General features: G+C 41.7%; 2 protein-coding genes across 7 annotated transcripts in view; both read left to right on the top strand.

The window, feature by feature from the left end:
- The first annotated feature begins 854 nt into the window (after positions 1–854).
- On the top strand, positions 855–5,762 carry RANBP6 (RAN binding protein 6). Of its 2 annotated transcripts, XM_007536081.3 has the most exons (2): positions 876–1,029; positions 2,145–5,762. In XM_007536081.3, exons 1-2 carry the CDS (start codon positions 1,015–1,017, stop codon positions 4,209–4,211), a joined length of 2,082 nt encoding a protein of 693 aa, XP_007536143.2. In that variant the 5' UTR covers positions 876–1,014; the 3' UTR covers positions 4,212–5,762. The 2 variants fall into 2 exon arrangements, with proteins under 2 accessions (XP_007536141.1, XP_007536143.2); XM_007536079.3 differs by having other exon boundaries at positions 855–5,762.
- A 3,611-nt stretch (positions 5,763–9,373) lies between these two features.
- The window catches only part of BRD10 (bromodomain containing 10), a 105,583-nt gene continuing 94,744 nt past the window's right edge, over positions 9,374–20,212 (top strand). For all 5 annotated transcript variants that reach the window (XM_060199297.1, XM_060199298.1, XM_007536078.3 and 2 more), the window contains exon 1: positions 9,374–10,797. In XM_060199297.1, the coding sequence (XP_060055280.1) occupies positions 10,169–10,797 (629 nt within the window). In that variant the 5' untranslated portion in view covers positions 9,374–10,168. The remainder of the gene's footprint in view (positions 10,798–20,212) is intronic.

A 20,212-nucleotide genomic window follows, 5' to 3' on the forward strand; every position in this document is an offset into this window, starting at 1 on the left:
GTTTTCATAACCATTATGCTATCTACCCTGGCTCATAGATTATTCATTCTTTTTTTTTCCAAAAGATGAAATCTAAATGAATTTCTAATACATCTAAAGTTGAAGGAGTGAAATAAAAGGGTACCTCATGCTTGAGAGTCCAATGCTTTGTCCAATGCGCCACCACCCGGACCACAAGAAGGAAAAAATCTGTCATCGAAAAGACAAGAGGATTTCTAGGGCAATTCAGACAAGAAAAGGCACCTAATATGTACCCAGCTATGAAAGGAGAAATTTTGTTTCTAGAAACTAACTTCGGCATCAGTGAGCAAACTATAAAATGCATGGATGTGGAGCTAAGAGGCAGCAGGTAAATACCTCTGGTTTATCCCCACTTTTAATAACATTAATTAGCGATTCCAAGTGGCATTAGCCAAATTCCTCTATTATTAAATTCCTTGTTAGTGTTTCATTACATGCTTTTGGCAGCCATTATTTTAGATTTGCTTCATTTGAAATTAAGATACAGCATTTTTCTGATGTTAGCATATTTTATTCACTTACTTACTGGAATCCTATATAAAAGACTGTACCCTTTTTTCATATATATATATTTTTTAATGGCTATTTTTCCCTTTTTTATTTCTTTATTGAGGAATTAATGTTTTACAGTTGACGGTATATACAATAGTTTGTACAGACACAATATTTCTCAGTTTTTCACACAACAATACAACCCCCACCATTTATTAATCTCCCAGACTCCAACTCCGAGACTCTGAACCCAGTCACAGAGCCCAGACAGCGGAGGGAGAAGCACCCCGCCCATCTCCGCTGGCGCCTCGCTTACGTCACTACTTTGAGCCGCAGACCCCCTCCCTTTTCTCCAGTCGCGGTTGCTTTGACAGAAAGCGATGGCTGCCACCGGGTCTGCAGCGGTACCGGCGACAGTGTCGGGAAAGCAAGAGTTCTACCAGCTTCTGAAGAGCCTGATCAATCCAAGCTGTATGGTGCGGAGACAAGCGGAGGAAATCTATGAGAACATCCCAGGTCTGTGTAAGACTACATTCCTCTTAGATGCCGTCAGAAATAGAAGAGCAGGTTATGAGGTGAGACAAATGGCTGCCGCACTGCTACGACGGCTTTTGTCCTCTGGGTTTGAGGAAGTCTATCCAAATCTGCCTTCTGATGTTCAGAGGGACGTCAAGATTGAACTGATACTTGCTGTTAAATTAGAAACACATGCTAGCATGAGGAAAAAACTATGTGACATTTTTGCAGTGCTGGCCAGGAATTTGATAGATGAGGATGGCACGAACCATTGGCCCGAAGGTTTGAAGTTCCTAATTGATGCAATCTATTCAAAAAATGTGGTTCTTTGGGAAGTTGCACTTCACGTTTTCTGGCACTTTCCTGGGATTTTTGGGAACCAAGAGCGGCACGACTTAGATATCATCAAGCGGTTGCTGGACCAGTGTATTCAAGATCAAGAACATCCAGCAATCAGGACATTATCTGCTAGAGCTGCAGCTGCATTTGTACTTGCTAACGAGAATAATATTGCTCTTTTCAAAGACTTTGCAGACTTGCTTCCTGGAATCTTACAGGCTGTGAATGACTCGTGCTACCAGGATGACGATTCAGTACTAGAATCCCTTGTTGAAATTGCAGATACTGTACCTAAGTACTTAGGTCCTCATTTAGAAGATACTCTGCAGTTGAGTCTAAAATTATGTGGAGACTCTAGACTTAGTAATCTGCAACGCCAACTGGCCCTTGAAGTAATAGTGACCTTGTCTGAAACTGCAACCCCAATGTTGAAAAAACATACAAATATTATTGCACAGGCCGTTCCTCATATCCTAGCAATGATGGTTGATCTACAAGATGATGAGGACTGGGTAAATGCCGATGAAATGGAAGAAGATGATTTTGACAGCAATGCAGTCGCTGCTGAAAGTGCACTAGACAGATTGGCTTGTGGGCTTGGAGGAAAACTCGTTTTACCAATAACTAAGGAGCATATCTTGCAGTTGCTTCAGAGCCCAGACTGGAAATGTCGACATGCTGGATTAATGGCCTTATCTGCCATTGGAGAAGGATGCCATCAGCAAATGGAACCAATTCTAGATGAAACTGTTAATTCTGTTTTACTTTTTCTTCAGGATCCTCATCCAAGGGTGAGGGCTGCAGCGTGTACTACACTTGGACAGATGGCTACAGATTTTGCACCTAACTTTCAAAAGAAATTCCATGAGACAGTGATTGCAGCTCTGTTGCGTACCATGGAAAATCAAGGTAATCAACGTGTTCAATCGCATGCAGCTTCTGCACTTGTAATTTTTATTGAGGACTGCCCCAGATCATTGCTCATTCTATATTTGGATGGTATGGTGAAAAACCTACATTCCATCTTGGTAATTAAACTTCAAGAGTTGATTCGGAATGGGACTAAGTTGGCCTTGGAACAGCTTGTGACAACCATTGCCTCAGTTGCAGATGCCATTGAAGAAAATTTTGTTCCATATTATGATATATTTATGCCCTCTCTAAAACACATTGTTGAACTTGCTATTCAGAAGGAACTCAAGCTTCTGAAAGGAAAAACTATTGAATGCATCAGTCATGTTGGGCTTGCTGTTGGGAAAGAAAAATTTATGCAAGATGCATCAAATGTGATGCAGCTATTGTTGAAGACACAATCAGACTTAAATAATATGGAAGATGATGACCCTCAGTCCTCTTACATGGTTTCAGCATGGGCTAGAATGTGTAAAATTCTTGGAAGTGATTTCCAACAGTACCTTCCACTGGTTATTGAGCCTCTTATTAAGACCGCTTCAGCTAAACCTGATGTTGCTCTTTTAGACACACAAGATGTAGAGAATATGAGTGATGATGATGGCTGGCAGTTTGTAAACCTTGGAGATCAACAAAGTTTTGGAATTAAAACTTCAGGACTTGAAGCCAAAGCAACTGCTTGCCAGATGTTGGTTTACTATGCTAAGGAGTTAAGGGAAGGATTTGTGGAATATACAGAACAAGTTGTAAAGCTAATGGTTCCCTTACTTAAATTTTATTTCCATGACAATGTGCGAGTGGCAGCAGCAGAATCTATGCCTTTTCTCCTGGAATGTGCAAAAATACGTGGCCCAGAGTATCTTGCACAGATTTGGCAATTTATATGTGATCCCTTAATCAAGGCTATTGGTACTGAACCTGATATAGATGTACTCTCAGAAATTATGAATTCTTTTGCAAAGTCCATTGAAGTAATGGGAGATGGATGCCTTAATGATGAACACTTGGAAGAACTGGGAGAAATCCTGAAAGCAAAACTCGAGGGACACTTTAAAAACCAAGAGTTAAGACAGGTTAAAAGACAGGAAGAGAACTATGACCAACAGGTTGAGATGTCTCTGCAAGATGAGGATGAATGTGATGTTTATATTTTGACCAAAGTATCAGACATTTTGCACTCTTTATTTAGTACTTATAATGAAAAGATCTTGCCATGGTTTGAACAGCTGCTTCCACTAATTGTAAATCTAATTTGTTCTAGCAGGCCCTGGCCAGACAGACAGTGGGGATTGTGCATATTTGACGATATCATAGAGCACTGCAGTCCAACCTCATTTAAGTATGTAGAGTATTTTCGATGGCCAATGCTACTAAATATGCGAGATAACAACCCTGAAGTCAGGCAAGCTGCTGCTTATGGCCTGGGTGTTATGGCACAATTTGGTGGAGATGATTATCGTTCTTTATGTTCAGAAGCTGTTCCACTACTGGTGAAAGTTATTAAGTGTGCAAATTCCAAAACAAAAAAAAATGTCATTGCTACAGAAAACTGTATCTCAGCAGTAGGGAAGATTTTGAGGTTTAAGCCTAACTGTGTAAATGTAGATGAAGTTCTTCCACACTGGTTATCATGGCTTCCATTGCATGAGGATAAAGAAGAAGCTCTCCAGACTTTGAATTATCTCTGTGACTTAATTGAAAGTAACCACCCGGTTGTACTTGGTCCAAATAATTCCAATCTTCCCAAAATAATCAGTATAATTGCAGAAGGAAAAATTAATGAGACTATTAACTCCGAAGATCCCTGTGCCAAACGTCTAGCTAATGTTGTGCGTCAGGTACAGACTTCTGAAGAATTGTGGCTGGAATGCATAACTGCACTTGATGATGAGCAGCAAGAAGCCCTACAGGAGTTGCTAAATTTTGCTTGAAGCACTTTAGTATGACTTGGATATCATCTACTATAAAAGTAACTAGAAGTCACTCCAAATACGTGTTGTGAGTGGACTGCGTTGTAACTGAGAGAACTGTTCCTTCTTTGTTACACAGTTTATATTCCTTCCGCGTGCTTCTCCAGGATTAGTCAGTGTTATAGTCTTCTGTTCACCTTGCATGTTTACCTCTGAAGACAGAACTTAGTGATGACTTGTGCTTCCTTTTGTCTTAGTTTGTCACCTCCCCTCTAGTTGATGTGAACTATATAAATTGTTGCTATTTGTCTAAATTACTGCTGCTGGGCAAGCAATATACTTAGTGTCAAGATGTCATGTTGTCTATAAAGAGATGCTAAGAGCTCACTAATACTGGAATGGAGAATTTACAGAAATTTTGGATAAAGTATAAATATAACAAATGTTTTATTCCTCCCTGATGATATTCCTAGTTTTCATGGTAATGGGAGGATATTGAAAATGGAAGAGAGCATTGAGATATTGCAGTGGATGTGGTGAGTTTCCTCTGTAGTACATGCGAACTATTTCATAATACCCTTCTAAGAACATACCCACATCCTATTTCTCAAGTTGACCAGCTGAGAATTAATGAAAAAAATTAAAAATTCTTAGCCAGAGTGGCTTCTGTTAAGTTACCCAGGATTCTAAGAACCATAGCTATTGAAAAGGATATACTGGTATATCTAATATTGAGTAGCATGTAACATACTGTAATAGTGTTTGACAATAGTAAGTAATCACTATTTATGGAAGTCAGTGTTATGTGTTTGAGAAAAATATTATGAGTATAACATTTTCCCTTTGTAAAGCAGCTCAGCAATAAGAGAAATTCTAATAAAAAATGGGGGTTAAGTAGATTATTTTAAGTTCTTAATAATCTTATTGTTATACTGAAAAAGTGTTGAGAAAGGGAAGCAAAATTAAATTTTTTTTTTTTTTTTTTTAATATTTATTTATTTTATTTCTTTAATCCCTTTTGTTGCCCTTGTTGTTTTATTGTTGTAGTTATTATTATTGTTGTTGTTGGACAGGACAGAGAGAAATGGAGAGAGGGAGGGGAAGACAGAGAGGAGGAGAGAAAGACAGACACCTGCAGATCTGCTTCACCGCCTGTGAAGCGACTCCCCTGCAGGTGGGGAGCCGGGGTTCAAACCGGGATCCTTATGTCAGTCCTTGTGCTTTGCGCCACCTGCGCTTAACCCGCTGCGCTACAGCCCGACTCCCGCAAAATTAAATTTTTATCCTGAAACATGAAAAGCAAATTTGAAACCAATCTTAGCAGTAGATTCATATTATGAGAAAACAGTTCTGTAAATCTAGGGTTACATTTTATTAATTGGAATGTCAGTCTTTAATGTCAAGCTTTTTGTAGGGTAGGAAAAAAGTTTCTACTCAGCAAATCATTGATCTAAAATTTAAGAACAAAAATGTCTGTCATGAAATCTTGGAGCTATTGTGAATATTGTGGATAAAAAACATTTAGCAGATATTCAAGACCTAAGTGCTTAATAAATGGTAGCTGTTACTGCTGTTCTTTGCACTCCTGCTATGTTTTCTTTCTTTTTTAATTGTTTGGAATTCCTTTTATACTAGACTACTTCTGATTTACCCCTGTCAGATATGCTATTCCTATTCATTCCCTACAACTATTAATAAAGGACGGGTAGGGGAGAAGCGGACACTGAATATCTATAGTCACGGTTTTAACTTTAAGATAAATTGCAAATCTATATGAATAAGTAGAAAAATCCTACTACATGTATTAATGTAAGTTTGCTCTGGGTGGCGTAGTTTTGGTCCTCCCCCCCCCCTTATCTATACTTTCTTTTTTAAAATATTTATTTATTCCTTTTTATTGCCCTTGTCTTTTTGTTGTTGTTGTTGTTGTAGTTATTGTTGTTGTTATTGATGTCATCGTTGTTAGATAAGACAGAGAGAAATGGAGAGAGGAGGGGAAGACAGAGAGTGGGAGAGAAAGGTAGACACCTGCAGACCTACTTTACTGCTTGTGAGGCGACTCCTCCGCAGGTGGGGACCTGGGGGCTTGAACCGGGATCCTTGCGCCAGTCCTTGTGCTTAGCGCCACCTGTGCTTAACCCGCTGTGCTGCTGTGCTACTGTCCGACTCCCCTATCTCTACTTTCTAATTTACCTATAACCAACATATTTCTTGCATAATAAAGTTCAAGTTCCTGGTACTATTTTATATTTTCAATTATTTATTATTATTATTATTTTATAGGACAGAGAAATTTAGAGGGGAGAGAGAGCACTGTTTCACTGCTTGTGAAGCTTCTGCCTGCCTGCCTGCCCACTTCCCTTCCCCAGTGCCCAAGATTCCCCCATGCAGGTGGGGACTAGGGGCTTGAACCCTGATCCTTGTGCATGGTAATGTGTACACTCAACCAGGCATGCCACCACCACCCGTCCACCCTCGTACTATTTTCAGTATAGCTTTGCAATCATTATCAATGACTTACAGCTGAGGTTTCTTTAGCTCTTTATTTTTTGTATTTATTATTTGTTTATTATTGCATAGAGACAGAGAAATGGAGAGGGAAGAGGGAGATAGAGACAGAGAAAAACCTGTAACCCTGCTTCACCACTCGTGAAGTTTTCCCTTTGCAGGTGGAGAGCAGGGGCTTGACCCTGGGTCCTTGGGCACTGTGATGTGAGCGCTTAATCAGGTGATCTTACCACCTGGCCTCTTTTCTTTAGCTCTTTAAAACTTAGTCATGAATATATCTTATTTAAGAAGTCCTTAACTAACATTTCTAGTAATTCTCTATGGTCTCCTGCATGAGGAATAAGACACATTGCCATATTATTTGGAATTAGACACCTGGAGAGTTTTGAAGCATGACAGACCTAGATTTGAGTTCTGTCAAAATACTTCCTTAGTGTAAGAATGAATTCTCTCTGTGTAGACTTAATACCTAATTCATAGGATTATTTTGAGAATTAAAAGAAATTATTAATATATAATTTTTATAGCCTGGAGCTTAATAAAAGTTAGTGTCTCAGAGTTCTGAAATAGGGTGGCTAAAGAAGAGGAGGGGATAATTGGGTTTAAATGATTGAGCTGGTAAAGAAAATGAAGACCACCTAGTCAGACCTGTTGCTGCTTGCCAATTTCTGAAGTAAGACTGGTTTTGGCACCTGAGATACCTATGGGTTCTGGGAAGAGACCTGTATAAATGCCTAGTAATTTATAACTATCTGGTAAGGTGAGAGGAGACCTTAAAAATTTAGTATGGGGGTCGGGTGGTAGCACAGCAGATTAAACGCACGTGTGACGCAAAGCACAAGGACCAGCTTAAGAATCCTGGTTCAAGCCCCGGCTCCCCACCTGCAGGGGAGTCACTTCACAAGCGGTGAAGCAGGTCTGCAGGTGTCTGTCTTTCTCTCCCCGTCTCTGTCTTCCCCTCCTCTCTCCATTTCTCTCTGTCCTATCCAACGACGACGACAGCAATAACTACAACAATAAAAATAAAAAAAAAAAACCTTAGTATGTGTGTGTGTGTGTGTGTGGTGGTGGTGGTGGTGGTGAATACACTAAAACTCCTATGGCGTCTATTTAACTTTTTTTTTTTTTTAGAACTGCTATTTAATTGTCTGGACACTCATTCCTAACCCCAAACCCCTCCAAAATAAAAAGTTGAAGTTTTGAATTTTGTTGGTATTTTAAACCTCACATTAATGAAAAGTAAACAATCTCAATAGCAGGATATTCTGACCACTTTGTTTCATACCTTTTACTTTTAATATGCTCAACATCTAGAGTTTTGTTTTGGCAGCTTAAGTAATTTGAACTTTCAAAGTGTATTCTGTTGAATAGAAAAAACATTAATGTACATCTTTCACACATCACACACACAAAAATAGTAATGTTTGTGGCATGGAATTGTTAATTCCTTTCTTACGTATTTCTTACATAATATAAAGTGGGTGGTTAATTCATCTTCTAGACCGTCTCTGAACACTAATTTAAAAATATTGTGAAGACTATAAGGCCACACCAACAACTTGACTATTTAATGCTATACAGCCCAGATATTTGAATATCTTTAAATATTTGAAGACTTTTTAATTCTAAGAATTTATTTTTATTTTTGTAATATTTTCCCCTTTGTTGCCCTTGTTTTATTGTTGTAGTTATGTTATTGATGTCATTGCTGTTGGATAGGACAGAAATGGAGACAGGAAAGGAAGACATAGAGGGGGAGAGAAAGACACCTGCGGACCTGCTTAGCCGCTAGTGAAGAGACTCCCCTGCAGGTGGGGGGGCTGGGTAGGGGCTCGAACTAGTATCCTTACTCTGGTCCTTGAGTTTTGCGCCACCTGCGCTTAACCCGCTGCGCTACCGCCCGATCCCCAATAATTTTTTTAAAAAAAGATTCCATTCCTGCCCATTGTTGTTTAGATGATTCAGACAACCAAGAATATGGAAATAAGTCTTTTAAAATTTTTTTTATTTTACCAGAAAATAAGTAGCATCTAAAGTAGAAAGAAACGTATTAAGAGGTGGGGGCACGAGTTTAAGAAGTTTGCGCTCTAAAAGTCTTTAAAATATTTTTTTGAATTAATTTATTGGCTAGAGGGAGGGGGGATAGAAGAGAGACATTGAGACTGCAGCCCTGCTTCACAACTCCTGAAACTTTCCTTTTGCAGGTGGGGATCTTGGTCTTGAACTCTGTGCACTCTGCCTGTGCGCCACATCCCAGCATCTAGTTCATCTTTTCTCTTGCATGTAACTTGTATCAGTTGCTCTAATTCTTGAACCTTTCCAAAATTTTCGTAATTCTAGTTTTATATTTAAAAAATGCTTGTCAGTCACAGGAATGGGTACTAAATAAGATAAATATTACACTAGGATAGGAGTTACATTTTGTGCTTTCTCATGAATTTGCTGCTTATAGAGAATTTCTTATTTTCAGTTTATAGGGCTGATAAGGGTCTCCCCAAAGAAACAGCTTCTCTATATATTTGCTTTCTAGAATGCCCTTGGGCGCCCCTCTATGGGGGAGTGGAGGGGCAGCGTGGGGGGGATTCACATCCTAAAGCTGCGCAGGCCTTTTGCTTCCCTTTGCACTCCGCCCCTTACAGCTGTCTACTAGCTCTGACATCATCAATGTGCGCATCCTCAGGTCTCCCGGACTGTAGCTGAACCAAAGCCCTTGTTTTCGCATAGCCCTGCCGGACGCCCTGGGGGCGGGGCTATCCTACCACGCACGCGCACCGGGGATGGCGACTATGGTCTTTCTTTCCCTCTTTCTACAACGCACCCCAGCTGGGGGGGCCGGAGTGCCCTCCCTCTTCTCTCTGCCCCTCCCCTTTTCCGCCTCCCCCCCCGCCCAGCGGGGCTTCTAACTGACAGTTGTCGCTGGGCCGCTCCGCGCGCCGCCTCCTCCAGCCCCGGTCCCCCGCAGGTAGAAAGGGGCGGGAGGGGGTGTGAGGGAGGGGAGGAGGAGCCGCCGCGGCCCAGCGCCGCGGGCCTCTCCGGGGAGGCGAGGGAAGCCCCCCACTTCCTCCTCGCCCCCTCCCAGACCCTCAGCCGGCCCGGGAGGGGGTGGGGCACCGAGGCCGTCGCGGCCGCCCCGGGCCTGGCGGTGAAGTGCGGGCGGGCCGCGCAGGGGCGAGGCGGGCGAGGGCTGGGCGCGCGCCGCCGCCGGGGGGAGGGGAGAGGAGGGCGCCGCGGCTCTCCTCTTCTCTCCCCCCTCCCCCGCGCCATGTAACCCCGCCCCGCCGGGCGAGCTCGAGACCCCCGCGCGCACCGAGCCGGCCGGCCGGCGGGCGAAAGACGGCGGAGAGCGAGGCCTAATGCGGCGGGGGCTGCGCGGCGCGGCCGGGCCCTGAGCAAGCGGCCCGCGCTCACGCTCCCCCCGGCCTCGCCTCGAGCGGCCGCTCCACACCGTCCAGACTGTGCCCGCCGGGGGCATGAGCGTGCCAGGGACACCCGGGGAGATGGAGCCGGCCGGGGAGGAAGAGCGGCCCCCGCCGGCCGCGGCGGCGGAGGAGGACGACGACGAGGAGGAGGCGGTGGCGGCAGCGGCGACCCGGGCCGCAGGGCCGACCCGAGGGAGGACTGCCGCGCTGCGGGAGGACGGCGGAGAGCCGGAGCCGGAGGAGGCGGCGACGGCCGCGGCCGCGGTGGTCGGGGGCGGCGGCTGCTGCAAGAAGCAGGAGCTGACCTACGAGCTCCAGCAGGGCTACCGCATCCTGGGCGAGTTCCTGCAGGAGAAGCACCGGGCCCTCACCGCCCCTTTCCTGCAGCCCATGGGGGGCGTCGCCGCGGGGGAAGAAGAGGCGCCCGAGGGAGCGCGCGGCGGGGGCCGGGGTCACCGCGCCCTCCCGCCGCCGCCGCCGCCGCCGGGCCAGGGCCTGTGTCTGCAGAAGATGGAGGAGAAGTTTGCCAGCGGCCAATACGGAGGCATCACCGAGTTCGTGGCGGACTTCAGGCTGATGCTGGAGACGTGCTACCGCCTGCATGGAGTGGACCACTGGATCTCCAAGCAAGGCCAGAAGCTGGAGATGTTGCTGGAGCAGAAGTTGGCGCTGCTCTCTCGGTGAGTCCTCACGTCCCCGGTGGGACTGGCTGACACAAACACAGCCTCGCACGTGTCCGAGGATGGGCCGGGCCAGGGCCAGGGGGGCGTCGCTGATAGGTGCTGAGTCGGTGCAGCGGAGCCTCGGGGGGAGGAGCAGCGCGGAGCTGGGGCGGCGGGGGGTGTGGTGGGTGTGGGATGAATGGAGTGAGCTGCGGGATCCCAAAAAGGAGGGAAGGCAGGCAGAGAAGGGAGCCGAGCTGGTGAAGTCCGTGCTGTAGAGAGAAATGGTGAACCATAGGGGCCGGCGGAGCCGAAGCTCTGGTGCTGTACGAGTGGAACCTCAGCTTCCCGACGGTTCTTAGCGTGGTGCAACTTTAAAGTCTTTAGGGTGAGAGGTAACCTTGGCTCCGGTAAGAAGTTAAAGAAGAGTGGTGTTCTTTTACTACCCACGGGTATCAGCACTTTGGTGTACTCCTGTTGTCTTTTTTTTATTTTCGGTTCATGTGAGAAGACAGCATTTTTTCTTTTGTCTTTTGCAATAATGGTGGCTGCATGTTCGCAAAAAACATTTAAGGTTTTGTTTTGTTTTGTTAGAGAGGAAGAGAGAGATCTCTGCAGCATTACTTCACTGCACTTGGGGACTGGGGGCTTGTAAGGGATCCTTGCAGGCGGTAACAGTGTGCACCCTGTGGGTTGTCCCACCGCCTGATCCCTCAAACTACCTGTCTTTAGTAGGAAGAGAGCATGTAACATAAGGGGCTACAAAAATAAAATATTCTAATATATAATTTATATGAATCAAGTTAACTTCTGTGGAAAATTTTTAGGAGTAAACGTGTACTTGAATGTTAAAAACAGTTAAGTGGAATAGTCTCATTCTTTACTAGCCGAATAGACTTGACCAAGTTATTATTACCTTTTGGCTTCAGTTTCATTTTTTAAAAAGGGATGATGATAATACCTACCTCAAGGGGTTGCTGTAGGATTACTTAAATTTACTTATAAAGGGAGAGTCAGGTGTGTAGATCTCATGGTTAGTTCAGTTTAAGTGGTAGCCAGTATAATAGTAGTTGAATAACGTGTACATTTTCCACAACTGTCAATGACTAACTTCACTGAAAACAATAGTTAAGGTAGTACTTGACTCACTGTGTGTATGTGGGGGGGGAGGAAAAGGGGGGACTCATTAGGAGCCACTGTTTAAATCCTTTCACCAAGCAGAATGAGTTAGCAATAGAATGATTAGTCACAGATGTGCTTTGTTAATGGCTTTTAATGTCTTTCTTAGTGGCATTATACTTGTGTGTATGTTATTCATGTCTCCTCAGTGCTTTGTATTATGATTCACATGAAAAGCAATCTATTCACATGCCATTAACTTTTTTCACTCTCATTTAATATTTTTATTAAGCTAGGAATAGCAAACCACAAAATTCACTTTTTGAAACTTTATAGTTTAGTAAATTTTATTAAGTAACTCCAGAATTTTTATTTTTTATTTTATTGTCTTTATTTATATAAATAGGGACAGCCAGAAATGGAGAGGGGAGGGGGAGGTAGAGAGGGAAAGAGACAGACACCTGCAACATTGCTTCACCACTTGCAAAGCTTTCCCCCTGCAGGGGCTTGAACCCCAGTCCTTGCACATTGTAACATGTGTGCTCCACCAGGTGTGCCACCAGCTGCCCACCCCAGAATTTTTAGTCAAACTGTCTCAATTTTCATAATAGCTAAGAAAAATAGGAATTTTTTTAACCACCATTTTACAGATGAGGAAACGAAAGTGCCAACTATTAAGTGATGCACCACATTCTCACAAATAATAAGTGGTAGACACATGCCATAATTTTAATTAATAAAACATTAAGTTGATATCCAAGATATTAGATCTACAAGGAAACATAGAGTTTCTCTAGATCAGTCATCTATATCAATTTGGGAACATTTAAGTAAGACAAGAGAATGACTGACTGTATATAAATACCGAGAAGTAGTAGTATATGTACAGTCAAATGAAACAAGTATTTTCAAAAACATTGTATAATAATTTATTATAATTTTCAAAGGACAAAAAGACTATTTCTTTCTTACACAAAAGTAAAATTTTAAATGCTTGATGCCACTCCCAGTGGCTAGTGCACAGAAAGTCATATTCATACATAATTTAATAAATAGTATTCGTGCTTAGAAATTAATTAAACATAATATTTTAGGACCTGGGATATAATGCCAGTGGTGGTGTGATGCTTTCATGCCTCAGGTCCCAGAGGCCCCATGTTCTATCCCTGGCAATAAACCAGTACCACAAACCTTTACTAAGCAATGTTATGATCCCTCGAAAAGTATGCATATCTATGAACACCTAGAAGAAGTCAGGTACTATTTGCAGAGCACTGAAAATTTGTACATTTAGTCATACCATATGATTTTGATTTTTGCTAGAGGGTCTAAAAGTCTTAAAATATATCAGAGTAAATCCTTAATTGAAGAGATTCCATTTAGGGCTGGGGAGATAAATCTTTTCAAACTAGAGGCTTGAATCTGTTCAAACTAGAGGCTCCATGGTCCCAGGTTCAGCTCCCAGTACCACTATCAGCCAGAGCTGTGCAGTGCTGTGGTCTCTTGCTCTGTTTCACTCTGTTTCTTTCTGTATCTCTGTCACTAACACACACACACACACACACACACACACACACACCCCACACACCCACCCCACACACACCCCCCCCCACATACACACACCACACACACCCCTATACGGAAGATAGGTTGCTATTAATTAAGGAGATCCTTGAAGGCTTGCAAGGAACTTAGAATGTAGATCCATCACAACTTTTAGCTAAGGAAATAACATGGTTTTACTAGATTTTTGGGGGTTTGAAGGCTGAAATTACTGAAAAGTAATTAAAAAAAAAGAAACCGGGAGTCAGGCGACACAAAGCGCAAGGACCAGCACAAGGATCCCTGTTCGAGCCCCCAGCTTTCCCCCTGCAGGGGAGTCACTTCACAAGCGGTGAAGCAGGTCTGCGGGTGTCTTATCTTTCTCTCGCCCTCTGTCTTCCCCTCTCTCGATTTCTCTCTGACCTATCCAACAACAATGACATCAGTGACAGCAATAGTACTAACAATGCTAAACAACAAGGGCAACAAAAGGAAAAAAAAAATAGCCTTCCAGTGATAACCCTGGAGGTTTAAAAAAAAAAAAAGAGCTTCAGATAGACAGGCGAAAGTGCTGTAATGGAAGATACTGAATGTAGGAGGTGAAAGTGAGGATGATGTCAAAAATGAATTTGAGCCCTGGTAAAGGTGATCTGGGGAATATGAGAGGAGGCCTCCATTTAAAAAATAGTCAGTTGGAAATTAATAGAAAGTTGCATGTGGACCTCACCAGAGTGACTGGAGCTAGAAATATTTATGAATTAATGTGCAGAAGGATAATGGTTGAAGAAATAACAAATGACATTGTCTAGGACAGAAGTCAGTAAAAAAATATAAGGAGGCTAAAGACAGAACTTTGTGTGAGAACTGAGGATTGACTATCATCTTGTAAGATGAAAGATTTGAAGAATATGATTAAAATAGATATCAAAAGCTGAAGTACCTAATTGAGAAAAGGCAGCTAATGGAACAGGACAAAAAGGAGTTTAATCTGTAGTTTAAGGTAACATTTGGAATGTGGGATATTTATGGGCATATTTGGGAGGTTTTGTTTAATTTGAGAATATTAATCTGAAAATGATCTAGGTTTATTTTTATTTCTGGAAAAAAATCAAAGCAAGAATGAGGGAAAGTTGTGTTTTAGTTTTCAAGTCATGTCTAGGTTAATTTATAAAATTAGAGATACTTAGAATGATAGCCATTTCCATTTCTAAGAAATTTTCATAATAATTTATACCCTTTTAAAATACATGCTAAGTTACTTAGATTCTTTATTTTAATGGGAAAGGACTAATAAAACCCAGAGGTATTATTAACTGTCACCAAACCTTCTCTAGTATCATCTTACACCTGGGATCTGTGAATGTTTCAGAGTTAATTAGTGCTTAAAAATCAGGTTATTAAGTATATACAGTTAGACAGAAAGATTTAGGGAAACCAATAATGTGTTTGTTACTAGAAGTTGTTGCTAAGTAGAAAGGCCCCTAGGTAGGTATTTTTATCTTTAAAAAAAATTTTATAGCCTAGATTTTCTACATACAATAAACATGTTAAAAAGACTTATTTCAAATACTAAGTACATTTATATTTACACCTTTTGTAAACTATGTAGGTGGCAAATTGGGTTTAAAATGTATCACCAACGTAAAAGTTATTTTAAATATTGTAAAAAAGTGGTGAAACAATAGTGAATATTTAATCTTACTTTAAACTCATTTTACATGTATTTTTATTATTATCTTTATTTATTTATTAGATAGTGACAGCCAGAAATTGAGCGGAAGGGGGAGATAGTGAGGAAGACAGACACCTGCAGCACTGCTTCACCTCTTGTGGAGCTTTCCCCCTTCATGTGGGGACCAGGGGCTTGAATCTGTCTCCTTGTGCATTGTAGCATGCACACTCAACCAGGTGCTCCACCACTCAGCCCCTCAATATTTTTTCTATGGTAGCCAGGTTACTACTTTTTTTTTTTTTTTGTTCATTTTTTGTTATTGGAGAGGCTTCACCACTCTAGGGTGAGTTTTACACACACACACACACACACACACACACACACACACACACGAATGAAAGGGACCATAGTGCCGAAGTGTCTGTGCAGTGAGGTGGCAGGCTTCAGCCCAAGTTGTGTGCTGTGTTTTTTTTGTGTGTGTTTTTTTCCTCCAGGGTTATTGCTGGGGCTCGGTGCTTGCACCATGAATCCACTGCTCCTGGAGACCATTTTTTCTCCTTTTGTTGCCCTTGTTGTTTTATCATTGTTGTGGTTATTGTTGTTGCTGTGGTTGGATAGGACAGAGAGAAATGGAGAGAGGAGGGGAGACGGAGAGAGAAAGACACCTACAGACCTGCTTCATTGCCTGTGAAACGACTCCCCTGCAGGTGGGGAGACGGGGGCTCGAACCAGGATCCTTGTGTTGGTCCTTGTGCTTTGCACCACAAGCACTTAACCCACTGCGCTACCGCCCAACTTCCGCTGTTTTTGTTTTTTTACAATACCATTCAGAATGTAAAGTCTATAGATTTTGAAGGTAGCTTTAAAGACTTAGAATAATTAATGCTTAGAACTAGTCCTACATGTTCATATTTAAAATTTTTGAGTAGTGCCATGTGAAAGTACTTCAGAAAGAAATAACTCTTGATAGCTTCTGTAAAATCTCTTTTAAAATGTTTGTATGTCAATTCAGACTTTTGTGTAGGCATTCTACTACAGGGAAAACGATGAGGCTATAGAAGGAAGTAAACAGGTTTAAGGTAAAACTCTTTCACTGTTTAGTTTTTGCTGTACTTTGTAAGTACTAAGTTGCTTTTCTGTGAGAGTTATAGGCTTCTCAGTAAGAATCAGTGAAGAAACATTGCCAGGATACAGTGCAGAAAGTGTTGGAATTATTTGCTGCATAAAGTATTTGCGGGGTCTCCTCCCCTACAACAGCCTTATCTCTTCTTGTGTTTTGGTTTGTAGGTGGGAGGAGGGGTTAAATCTTGGCCCTAGCTCATGGTAATATATGTACTTTATGTGCTCTACTGGGTAGGAGAGAAGTGAGAAGCAAATTCATATACTCAGGTTTTCAAGTGGAATACAACTTGAAGTCATAGGTTCCAAGTGAGGAGGATTAATGAGGATGGAGAGGCATGATACTAAGGGCCAAAGCAGTGCAGTATCCAAGTGAGCTATTTCACTGGTCCAATAATTTATTTCCTTCCTTCCTACCTTCATGTCAGTCTGGTAAGATAGATTACTTAGCCTTTTTAAAAATTTCATTTATGGGAGTCAGGTGGTAGCACAGTGGGGTTAAGTGCACTTGGTGTAAAGCGCAAGGACCAGTTTAAGGATCCAGGTTCGAGCCCCCGGCTCCCCACCTGCAGGGGAGTCGCTTCACAAGCTGTGAAGCAGGTTTGCAGGTGTCTATCTTTCCCTCCCCCTCTCTGTCTTCCCCTCCTCTCTCCAATTCTCTCTTTCCTATCCAACAACAATGACATCAGTAACTACAACAGTGCCTACAACAATAAAACAAGAGCAACAAAAGAGAATAAATAAATATTTTTAAATTTTCGTTTATTTAAATTTGATGAAAGAGAGAAATAAGAGAGAATGACCAGGGCACTGCTTAACTCTGGTTTATAATGATGTTAGAGATTGAACCTGGAACCTCAGACTCGTAGGCCTGAAAGCCTTTTTACCTAGCCATTATACTATCTTCTGCAGCCTCTAATAAAACTCTTGATAATAACATTTAGCCAGATTTACACTTCCAGTGGTTTCACCATCTATAATTAAGAAAACTTAATATTGTTTGCTTATGTTTTAACATTGGCTTTTATAGTGTTTCAACATTTTTGCATCAGAATTCAAATAAATCTACACATTTGTTGTTTTAATTTGCAGGCATGGCACAAGACTACTTCACTACCCCCATGAGTGATGTGGGGTTTGTCAGTTATTGGTGTTGCATTTTAAATTAATTATGAATCACCAGGTTTATTTTGATGGCACAGTATAGTTTTGCTGAATTTGTTAAAAACTGAGGGACTGGCTGTGGCGCACCCAGTAGAGCACATGTATTAACACATGCTAGGACCAAGACTTAAGCCCCTCCCCCACCTACAAAGGGTGGGGAAGGCTACAAGCCCTGAAGCAATGCTGCAGGCGTCTCTCTCCCTAATCCCTCACTTTCTCTTTGTCACTCTCCATCAACAAAAGAAAGAAAAATAAATGATCACTGGGAGCAGTAGATTTGTTGTACAGCCACCAAGTTCCAGCAGTAACCTTGGCAATTATAAAAACTAATACATAAAAAAATAAATAAAACATGGTGAGCTGGGGTAGAGAATCTGGAAAACCAGAGGAAGTCAGGCACCATTTCTTTATCTGAGAAGGAAGATGAAGAAGGAAGGATGTTCAGAAGTACTCATAGTTGTAGGTGCCACTTAGAAGTGAAGTGAAGAGGGGGTCGGGCAGTGGCACAGTGGGTTAAGCGCACGTGAAGCAAAGCGCAAGGACCAGCATTAAGGATCCCGGTTCGAGCCCCCGGCTCCCCACATGCAGGGTTGTCGCTTCACAGGCGGTGAAGCAGGTCTGCAGGTGTCTATTTTTCTCTCCCCCTCTCTGTCTTCCCTTCCTCTCTCCATTTCTCTCTGTCCTATCCAACAATGAACAACATCAACAATGGTAATAATAATGACCACAAGGAGGCTACAATAACAAGGGCAACAAAAGGGGGAAAAATGGCCTCTAAGAGCGGTGGATTCATGGTGCAGGCACCGAGCCCAGCAATAACCCTGGAGGAAAAAAAGAAGTGAAGTGAAGGGAGAGTGGGTGATGACACACCTGGTTGCATGCATATGTTACAAAGTGAAAGGGCCCAGGTTTGAGCCTCCAGTCCCCACCTGCAGGGGAAAGCTTAGTGAATGGGTGAAGTAGAGCTGCAGGTGTCTCTCTGACTCTCTCCCTCTCTGTCTCCCCCTCTTCCCTCTCGATTTCTGGCTGTCTCTATCCAATAAATAAAGGTAATAAAAAAATAAAGAAATGGACTGAAGGCAGGGCCATAAAAGTGAATAAAAATGGGCAAGGAATTGTACACTTTAAGAAAGCACTCACATAAAGACTAGGGAACTTGTCACTTAAACTACTGATGCTACTTTTTTAAAGGATATAACTAATTGCTAGCAGCTAGCCTTTACACTTTGTAGCTGTTTTCAGTTTTGCAAAGAATCTTTTCCTTCCTCCCTCCCTCCCTCCCTTCCTTCTTTTCTTCCTTCCATCCTTCCACCACATCACTTGTTTTGCTTTGACTGATGGTGGTGCTAGGGATTAAAACTGGTAACTTAGGTGCCTCAGGCATGAAAGTCTTATTTGCAAAACCATTGTGCTGTCTCCCCAACCCAAAGAAAACATTATTCAAAGATGTAATTATGTTGATATGGAAAATACTTAATATTGTAGCAAATAATATTAAAAATATAAAATCTTGTAAAAAATGGGCAAGAAAAAATATAGAGAGACACATACGTATTTATAGTCAACTCATATTGGTGACCTTGGGAATGGGGTGGGGACACAGAACTCTGGTTATGGGAATGGTGTGGAATTATACCCCTAGAATTTTGTAAACCATTCAGCTGTATAAAAAGGGTAGTGATGACTTTATAACAAATTTTGCTTGTTTACATTTAAAATTTATTGAACTTTATATGACTTTTTTTTAATACTTTAGTTGTAATTTTATGTGTTAGAGAAGAGGTGAAAGAGAGATGCTGGGAGAGAATCATAGCAATATTTTGCATATATGATGGAACTTGGAACCTCATTCTTGTATGTTCGGCACTTTATCTGCTGCATCACCCCAGGCTGCATGACACATAATTTTTTTTCTCTCAATTTCTTTTTCTGATAGAGATTAAAACATAGTAATTCCTAGAGCTTGCTGTTGATAATCAGGGGAAGTTGATTTTAGTTTAGAATCATAGTAAGGCATTAATTCTATGAGTAATCCCTGTTCTTTAGGACTGATAACAAAATCTTACAAAATCTAAAATTAATGACTTTGGGTCCTATTCGCTTCTGCTTATGTCCATTTAAACTATTGTGGTTATGTTTTTTCATTTGATTTTGGGAGCAGTGAAAGGGATTCACTGTTAGCTCTCAGTGTTGCCTTGCACTTTGTTAGGTAAAGTATTATATTCATTGACCCCATGACTTTTGTTTAATTTAAAAGTCTGTGTTTCTTTTTTTGTAGTTCATTGTGAGTTCCAAGCCTTTATAAAGTGTAAAGGTGTTTTTTTTTTTTAATTTATTTATTGGGGGATTATTGTTTTACAGTTGACAGTAAATACAATAGTTGGTACATGTATAACATTTCCCAGTTTTCCACATAATAATACAACCCCCACTAGGTCCTCTGCCATCCTGTTTCAGGATCTGAACTCTTTCCCCCTCCACACCCCCACCCCATAGTCTTTTACTTTGGTGCAATACACTAACTCCAGTCCAAGTTCTGCTTAGTGTTTTCAGTTTAAAGTTTTAACTGAAGTTTTTAAATACCTCTCTCCTACATCAGGATGCAAACTGAGTGGATGTGTAAGTTTTGGTTTTTCTAAAGAGTGGGTAGGAATCTTCACTAGTCTCAGTCACAGACCTCAAAAGAGATTAAGAACTATAGATTTAAATCATAGAATTAACAAGTCTCCAATAAGTTATGTTTACTTTTACTAAAGTGGAGAAAATTCCATTTAAATCAATTAAATAAACAAATAAATATATGAAAATTAGACCTTT

Source organism: Erinaceus europaeus, chromosome 10 (assembly GCF_950295315.1).
Source record: "Erinaceus europaeus chromosome 10, mEriEur2.1, whole genome shotgun sequence".
Lineage (NCBI taxonomy): Eukaryota > Metazoa > Chordata > Mammalia > Eulipotyphla > Erinaceidae > Erinaceus > Erinaceus europaeus.